This window comes from Diabrotica virgifera, chromosome 5 (genome assembly GCF_917563875.1).
Source record: "Diabrotica virgifera virgifera chromosome 5, PGI_DIABVI_V3a".
NCBI classification, from domain to species: Eukaryota; Metazoa; Arthropoda; class Insecta; order Coleoptera; family Chrysomelidae; genus Diabrotica; species Diabrotica virgifera.
This window is the reverse complement of record NC_065447.1, coordinates 56325341-56335232: the sequence shown is the minus strand read 5'-3', so window position 1 is coordinate 56335232 and position 9892 is coordinate 56325341. Positions and strand designations below refer to the sequence as shown.

Sequence of the window (9892 nt, the reverse complement as noted above, 5' to 3'; positions counted from 1 at the left end):
TTTCTTAAACAAATTAACAACATAAATTTTTGAAAAATACAATACTTTTTGACAAACACTACAGGTTATTAGTGAGAATTTTTATTTTATATAAATAAAATTTTTGTTGATTGTAAACACGTTTTTTTTTTGTTTTTCTCAAAAGCAGGTTTTTGTGACTTGACCCCTTTCTGAAATAAACGATTCATTTTCGTTTAGGGCATTTACATTATTCATGCATTCATTTTGTTGTAGGATTTTATTGATATTGCCTTGGTATTCATTTAAATTCGTTGGGTCGCTCCATATTGGGTTGGCTTTCTTCCTAATCATTTTGGATCTTTCTGTTATTAAGTCTAATTTTAGTTTGGCTCTTACCATTCTATGATCGCTGCCTGTGGTAAAGATATTAAGGACTGTGAGTCCTTTCGTTGAATATATATTTTTTGGCACTGATTATGTAATCTATCTCGTTTCTGGTCTTACCATCTGGGCTTTTCTACGTCCATCTTTTGTGATCTTTTTTAGAGAAGAAACTACTCATCTGGTATAGATTTTGTTGTCATAGAAATTCTAGTAATGTTTGCCAAGCTCGTTTCTGCCTTTGGATCCAAATTTACCTAGTGCTGTTTCCTGTTCATCCTGCTTTAGACCGATCTTTGCGTTAAAGTCGCCGCATATAAGAGAGTCAGTTTCGCCATATTAGTCGCCAATGTCAAGGGGACTTAATAGGGCACGCCAAGAAGAAGAATAAAAATACGGCATAATAAAATTCGCGATAAAAAGAAATATACGAGAACATGTTTAGGACAAAAATGAGAGCAAATATTCAATACAAAAAGTGGGTGGCTGAACATTCGAGAACTGAAATTCGAGAAGGACAAGGACAGAAAATCAATAAAGAACTGGAGATAAGCGACAGATTTCTCTGATGAGTAACAACATAAAACCTGAGAAGTTATTAATTTGAAACACCAACGCGTAGAGTAGAAAAGACAATTCAATTTTATTCACAAAACAATAAATGAGAAAAAATTAATTACAAGTAAACCGTTAAAAAATAAATTGTTTATTGTAATTGATTTCTCTGATTTTCAATTATTGTCAGGAAAACCAATTACCATTTAGATAATAAAAGCGTGGTGGTCAAGTAAGACAATAGGCATATATCAAGTGAGACAATTTAATTCGATATCTAGAACGATTCTAGACACAAACACAGAAGCATTTTGAAATATTCAAAGATGAGTTCTACCAAAATTTTACTTGTGTCTATTACTCTTCTCGGCTGCTTCTATTTTGCACATGCACAACAGCCACAGATATCTGGGTAAGTTTATTCAAAAAAGTTTCATCATTTTCTAACGAATAGTCTATTCTATGGTAGAGGATCCGATATAAGGTCGAACTTTACCTAGCTATTTATCGGATAAAAATTAGTGGATATGTAATTTCTTTCTTTCTTTCTCCCCTTCCTTTTACCCTATGAGGGTGTCGGATTTAGGATCGTTATTTTAATTTACATTCACCCATCTCTCATTTAACTTTTCCCGCCTCTACTATTTGCTGTATCCATTTTTTCTTGGTCTGCCTCTTTTTCTTTTTGCAATGTTCCTTGCTTCGTGGACTCTTCTCGTAATTCTGTTGGGTTGCATCCTCATCAAATGCCCATACAAATTCATTTGTCTCTTTTTTAGTTAATTTATTATTGGTTTCTAAATGGCCATTCTCCTAATAGTCTCGTTGCTTAATCTATCCCATTTTGTTTTTCCAACTATCCTTCTTAAATGTCTCATCTCGATTGCATTTATTCTGCTCTTATATTTTTCCAGAAGTGTCCAGTTTTCACTTGCGTAGAGCACAGTCGGTATCACTATTGTGTTATATATGTTTATTTTTGTCTCTCTTGCAAGTTCTCTTTTCCCCAGTATTGGGGCTAAGGCATAGTATAACTTGTTTGATTCCTTTGCTCTATTTGTTATTTCCCAGTCTATTTTTCCTTCTTGCCCTAGTTTTTCTTATTAATTCATTCATTACGATTATGGATAGCAAAGGGCTGAGACTATCTCCTTGTTTTTAATACCTTTATTCCAATTAAATTCTTCTAACCGTTCCCCTGCTATTTGTATTCTTCCTTTTTCCTCTTTGTAAGTACTTTCTATAATTTTTATCGATCTGTTTGGTACATTTATTATCCTCAAGCATCTTTCTATCGTGTCAAATGCTGCTCTTAGGTCTATGAATGCTAATACCAGTTTTCCCCCGTGTCTAAGCATCTTTCGATTAGGTTCCTGATGGTATATATGTTGTCATTTGTTTGTCTTCCTGGTCTAAAGGCCCCTTGTTCATCTCCCAATTTCATTTCTACTTCTTGCCTTAGTCTTTTCTCTATTATTTTCGTATACATTTTAAAGCATACCGATGACAGACATATAGCTCTGTAGTTTTCGCAGTTTATATGTTCTCCTTTTTTGTATATTGGTACAATTATGTTACTGCCGGTCTCTGGGGATTGCTTGTTTTTCCCACGCCTCTTTATATATTGTCCATAGCCAGTTTATTCCCTCTTCTCCCATGTATTTTGCCATTTCCGGTTCAATTTCATCATCTCCTCCTGCCTTGTCTATTTTTATGTTTGATATTCCTTCTATTACTTCTTCTCTACTTATTTGGTCTATCTCTGTGTTTTCTTGGCCTTCATTTATTAGATTGTCAACCTGTGTTACTTCGATATCAAATTTTTCCTCATAATATTCTTTCCATTCCCTAGCTATTTGTTCTGGGTTTATTTGAATTTGCATTGATCTATGGATGTGTAATTTAGCATGTTAGAAATTACAAAACGCAAGGTGCATCCGATCTAATTTTGTTCTAACTATAATTAATTAATAATTAAAAAATAACTTTTTTATAATTTAAAAAAAATTATCGACCCGAGCAGATATTATTTCAGATTTTTTGGATTATTCTAAACAAAAAAGGTCTTTTATAATTTTTCTCGTTGATCGTTTTCGAGTTATAATCAATTTAAAAAATGAAAAAAGAACGAAAGATGACGATTTTTAAGGCTCAAAATACAAGTAAAAAATATTATTTTTGATATCATCTCTTACCTAAATTCAAGCTCAAACCTTCTTTTATCCCCGATAAGAATTTTAGCCATGTTTTGTTCTAAAACATATTTTTTTAATTGTTAATGATTAAGGTTCCTTTTTTGTCACCACTGCTATTTAATGTATATAGTGAAAGCATCTGTCAGCCCTTTTGCAAGCAAATGAAGGAATCGTAATCAATGGAGAGGTTGTAAATAATATTCGATACGCAGACGACACTGTACTAGTTGCAAGAACAGTAGAAGAATTACAACGATTACTTACAAACATAAATATTGCTTGCAACAATTATGGCATAAACATTAATATCAAAAAAACCAAGTATATGGTCTTCAGTAAAATCATGACACAACCAGCACATATTAGTATAAACGGCATTCAAATTGAAAAAGTATCAAGTTATAAATACTTGGGAACTTTAATAAACGAAACTGGAGACCAAAACAATGAAATAAAAAGACGTATCGAAATTTCCAAGGCCACCTTTATAAAGATGAGAAAATTCTTCTGCAAAAGAGATATAAGCATCCCTCTACGATTAAGAATGCTAAGTGGCTACGTATTTAACACGCTATTATACGGTGTAGAGGCCTGGACTCTCAAACAGAACAACATAAAAAATATTGAAAGTTTCGAGATGTGGTGCTACCGTCGAATGCTGAAGATAAGTTGGGTTGAAAGAATCACAAATCTTGAAGTAATACGAAGGATAGGAAGAGACCCAGAAATTTTATTAACGATAAAACGAAGAAAACTCGAGTATTTGGGTCACCTGATGAGAGGTCATAAATACGCATTACTTCAAAATATAATGCAAGGAAAAATAGAAGGAAAACGGAATCCAGGCCGTAGAAGAATGTCGTGGATGCGGAATTTGAGAGAGTGGTTTAGCTGCACCACTAATGAACTTTTTAGGTCAGCTGTAAACAAAGTCAGGGTAGCCTTGATGATTTCCAATCTCCGATAGGAGTGGCACAAGAAGAAGAAGAAGAAGAAGAAGGTTCCTTATGGGGAGACGGGCTTAGGATAGAATAAGGTTTGAACATGAATTTAGGTACTTAGTAATTTCAAAAATAATATTTTTTTTACATAAGTTTTGAACCTTAAATAGTTATATTTCTGGTCGGGTCGATTTTTTTTAATTTTATAAAAAAATGTAATTTTTTAGTTATTAATTAATTTTATAGTTAGAAAAAAATTAGATCGGGCGCCTCTTGTTTTATGTAATTGTTAACATGGTAAATTCAATATTTTATAATTTTTATCCAATAAACAGCTAGGTAAAGTTTGATCTTAATATCTTATTAGACAACTAGGAGTTCCTAGACAATTCGTTCATAAAAATTATTTACTTTTATACCATCTCCGCCTCTTGGCGTTTTTTGATGTTTTTGATGCGTAGATTTGATTTTTCGAGGCTACCGAGCTGAATACCGGACAAATAATTTTTAATTATTAATTTAATTGTTTAATTATTGTTAGTCCATTTATGAACGTTTTTACTCAAAATTTTAAAGAACCGCTTGGATTCACGTGGAAGGCAAACACATAGATAAGATGTCAAAGAAAAAAAAATGATATTGTACCGATGTGTGCTTTTGCACTGGTGTGAGTTTCACCCTTCTTGAAGGTGAAAGAATATACCTACGTTCAGTTCAAAATATGCTCGGAAGGGGATAAACCGACTAATTCGGAGCAATGTTTGTTCTACAGCATTTTTTCACTAAGTCAATACTTTTTGAGTTATTTGCGAGTGAATATCTTCATTTGTCATAAAAAACCACGTTTTTCGCAAATAACTCAAAAAGTATTTTATAAAAAAACATTCTTAGGAAAAAGATAGCATATATAATAAAGTGAAAAAATGATCTAGGTATGAGCTTACTAGACCCAGTAGAAGCATAGCTGTAGCTAATGAAAAATAAGTTCATATTCGTTAAATTCCCAATAAAATTGAGAGTCAAATTCCACGTGAAATAACCAAAAAATGAAGCTCTTTTTGGGGATAACTCATTAACACTTTTTTAAAGTATTAAAATCTCTATTTTTCTTTTTTTTTTTAGTTTCTAGCATCAAAAGTAAACAGATTACGCTGAAAATAAAGTTAATCCCTTTTTTAGTAAAGACCAAAACGGGAAGATAACCTCCTAATTAGCATCTGAAATGAAATTAATCGTTACAGTCTTACAAATAGCATTACTTATGTAAATGTATTATTTTATATGATCTGTTAAGTTTTATCGGTTCAAGGTGCTTAGTTTTGAAAAAAAAAATTGGTTTTAAAGTAAAATTTTTTTTAATTTTTAACTTTGAAAAAAATTCTTTCTTTTTTTCAAAATAACTTTAAAATTGTTAATGGTACCAAAAGTCTCACAGAGTTAAAATGATATTGCTTTTCTGAATATTTCACATTTTTTGTTTTTCTGTAAAAAAATGGTTAAGATATGGCTGTTTAAAATTTGGATACACTCGTGATTAGTGACTCGTTCAAGTCCTTTCAACTACAACCATTTCAAAAATAAGCACCTGTGAAACTTACAGATCATATAAACAATACATACACGACTAAATCAACTTGTAAAACAGTAAGGATTAATTTCATTTTGTATGCTAATTAGGGGCGATTTTTACGATTTTTTGAAAAATAATGGAACAACTTTATTTTGAGCGCAACTTGCTTACTTTTGATGCTAGAAATTTTTTTAAACAAACAAAAATAGAGCCTTTTGAACGTATTAAAAAAGTTGTAATGAGTTTTCCCCAAAAAGTTCTTTATTTTCTGGATATTTCACGTTGAAATATTCGATTTGAAATTTGATGAGTATGAACATATTTTTCATTAGCTCCAACTCTACTTCTAGACAAAGGGTCTAAAAACCTCATACAAACACCATTTGTTTTACTATTTTATAGGATATATTGATTCTAAAAAATATTTTTCGATAAAATACTTGTGGTAGGGGAGCAAGGTATGCTAAACGTGCAGTCACTCGAGCGCTTTGGGGACCTATTGGGTTTTGATTATTAGGTCCTAAAACCAAAAAAAGTTAAGTAAAATTTTCTATTTTAGTGGGGACTTTCCATTTTTAATTTAATTTTCCGTTTCCAACAATCGTTTTTTCCGATTATAGCGCCATCTATCCATATTTCGAATAAAAGTTGCTTATTTTTACGCAAAGAATAGTCCAGGGCGCATCTGTTTGGAGATGAACGTTGAGAGGTGACTTAAATTTTTTTGCAGAAATTGCTTGAAAATAAATCAAATAATAATATTTGAGTTATCCTCCCTCTCAAAAAGGTCCGGAACATTGTTTAAATAATCAAAATGTCAAAAAATTAAGGAAAAATTCGATTTTTTTCTTCGTTTTTTGATTATAACTTTAAAAGTATTCATTTTCGAGAAATTCTAACATAAAAGTTGCGTAATTAAATTTTCTATAATATGGAATTAATTAATAATTTAAAAAATAGTCACCCTAGTTGCAAAATAGCAATAATTGCAAAAAAAACATACAAAAACAAGTATTCGCATTTTACCTTTTTCAACCATTTATGCTACACTTAGGACCTTTATATTTCACCCAGAAAAACTTTATGATACAGTAAAACAATACTCTAAATTTCATTAAGATCAGTTTAATACATTTTGCAAAATAAATTTTGCAATCCAGCTTTCGCAAAAAAAATTCATTTTTTCAAAATGTTACAGGACTGAAATTAAAGCAGATAGCAAGTTGAATTTTTTTTTTTCTTATAGAAGTGTACTGTACCTTTCATTTCCAATTTGCAAAATTAAAATCGATTTATTACCACGGCGTCAGGAAATTTTTTAAATAAACAATAATTTTTGGTGCTACGCGCAGGACAGCGGTGTTCGATTCACACAAGTTGATTTCCACCAAAATTTCTTCCAATCTTTATCTAATATATTATTTTCTTAATCTATATTTTGTTGTATTTTAATATTTTAATTCCACAAAAATCAAACTAATTTTATTATTGTTTGTGAAATATTATTTAAACAATTGCATATGTTTAAAAATAATAAACTTTTATTTTTAAGTTAAAATATAGGAACAAAGAAAGTTTTTGCTAATAAAAGTGTTATTTCCAAGGATAGAGTATGTGTTTTTATTTTGCAATAAACAAATTTATTTATTTATATCAAAATTTAATAAAAATTAAAATGTATCAATTATTATCAAAGGTCATTGGAATGCCCAAACAGAGGAAACTATCCGCTGTCCTGCGCGTAGCACCAATAATTAACGTTTATTTAAAAAAATTCCTGACGCCGTGGTGTTAATCGATTTTAATTTTGCAAAATTGCAAATGAAAGGTACAGTAGACTTCTATACGTAAAAAAAATTCAACTTGCTATCTGCTTTACTTTCAGTCCTGTAACATTTTCAAAAAATGAATTCTTTTTACGAAAGCTGGATTGCCTTTATTTTGCAAAATCTATTGAACCGATCTTAATGAAATTTACAGTAGTATTTTACCGTATCATAAAGTTTTTGTGGGTGAAATATGAAGGTCCTAAGTGTAGCATAAATGATTGAAAAACGTAAAATGCGAATACCTGTTTTTGTATGGTTTTTTCGCAAATATGCTATTTTGCAACAAGGGTGACTATTTTTTAAATTTTTAACCAATTCTATATTGTAAGAAATTTAATTATGCAACTTTTACAGTGCAACTTTTCTCGTAAATGAATACTTTTAAAGTTATAATCAAAAAACGAAGAAAAAAATCAAATTTTTCCTTAATTTTTTCACCTCTCAACGTCCAAATGTACTAATATTTTTACAGATGCGCCCTGGTCTAGAATCCAAATCTGCAATAAAAATTTGGGCCTCCTATTTAAGATTTTAGAGTAACCTCCCATCCCACCTCCCTGGGGTATCGGGTTTGATACCATTCGATAGATTTTTCAAAAATATTGAACACGTAGTTTTTAGTTTTTCGATCTGCCATTCATTTCGCGAAATATTCGCTTTTTTGTGAAACTTTTTGACTCACCTATTTCCGTACCCGCTCAAATCGTCAAATTTTTGAAATACACTCTTTTGCATGTACTTAACTTACCTTATATTAATCTGAAAAATTCGAGTACATATTTTCGAGGATAGCTTTTTTTCGGGCCCCCTGAACGAACTCCCCTGTGTTAAAAGCCAATATATGGTAGAGGTACATCTGCAGTAGGGATGGGAAAAACCTACCGGATTTAACCTAAAACCGGTTTTTTTACTTCGCAATAACCGGTTTTACCGGTTGTTTTTGTCCCGGTTATAACCGGTTTTTCTTTTTAAAGTAAAAACGGGTTATTAGGTTTTTACGGTGATTAGGATTAGGCTAGGTATTATTTTTGATCCCAATCATAATAATTATTATTCTCAAGTAATTATTCCAAACAAAACCATAATTCAAATTTTATTTTATAAATACAGAAGCAAACTGAAAGTGCAAACTCACATCAGCCAGAAACAATTAAGTTTTATTATAATATTTCTAATCTCTAACGCGAGAATTTCAGTGCCACCGTTGCATTTGGTTGTCTTTTTAAAGACAGATTACATGCTATGATTTTTTGTGGCGGATATTCTTGAGTTGGGATTGATTTCATGTAATCGAATGAACTATCTTTTAGTAGAGTCGTCCCAGGAACGCAACTCATCAATATTGGCAATATCATTTTAAAGTCGTCTACTTTAAAATGTATAATACGTGTCTGAATTGCCGATATAAATGAGTCAGATTAAATAAATTATTAGAAGAATTTTTTACTAAGCAACAACATTTTTATTTATTTAGTATTATTTTGTATTTTGACAACGACACCCGACTTGGGCATCGAAACGTTAATAAAATCATTTTTAGGTAAAATTGTGGCTTATTTCCCATTTGAATATACTTGATTATAATATTTCGTTGAAAAGGTATTTGTAATCATAATATTTACATAAGAAGTGATCTGGTTGAAGTAGACGCAAACCTCATCTATTTTTCACACTTTACTCTTGACATTGAAAGTGGGTGAATGACTTTTTCTTATTACCAAAAATAATGTTCTGACTATGAATATCGAATTACCGATTACACATACGAATCTCCAAGGGTTTCCCTACGTTTTCAAAACGATACACCCATACAGGAAGTATTAAATGAGTTAAAATGTACCTATTATACAAATATACAAACGTGTTAAAAGAAATACATGATAAATTTATTTTGATGGTAGTAAAAATAAAAGATTATCCATTATCCAATGTATTTGATTATCCATTATCCATTATCCAATGGCATTATCCAATTTATTTTTAAGTTAAATATATATGTTGATATTATTTTTTTTAAATCCCATTTGAAAGAGTCTGGGAAATTTTTTATAAGTTGATATGGTTGGGTTAAATTGTATATTATTGCAATATGTATATATTTATCTTACGCTATATTATATTTAATAATAATCAATAAATATATAATAATAATAATAAAATAATAAATAAATATAATAATTAATAGAATAAAATGCTTTTATTAAAAATTGTGATATATTTATATTGATATTGATGTTCTTTCGATAGTACTAATTTTGATCATATTGATATCGGGGGGACCTTTGGCGGCAATGGCCGCAGAAGGATGTTTTATGTAGAATGAAAAATTTATTTGAAGTTATCTAAATAATCCCCAAAGAAAAGTTAATTTTTAGTTATAATTCGTGAAAGTGAAGTAGCTTAGTGTTGTCTGTTATAGTTATTGTAGTAAAATTATGGCAATTTATCTTTATTAAGGAA

General features: G+C 30.3%; 1 protein-coding gene across 2 annotated transcripts in view; it reads left to right on the top strand.

Annotated features, from left to right (window-relative positions):
* Positions 1–1062: 1062 nt before the first annotated feature.
* Positions 1063–9892, top strand: part of LOC114339082 (uncharacterized) — a 32621-nt gene continuing 23791 nt past the window's right edge. For both annotated transcript variants that reach the window (XM_028289714.2, XM_028289723.2), the window contains exon 1: positions 1063–1309. In XM_028289714.2, coding sequence (XP_028145515.2) covers positions 1224–1309 — 86 coding nt within the window. In that variant the 5' untranslated portion in view covers positions 1063–1223. The remainder of the gene's footprint in view (positions 1310–9892) is intronic.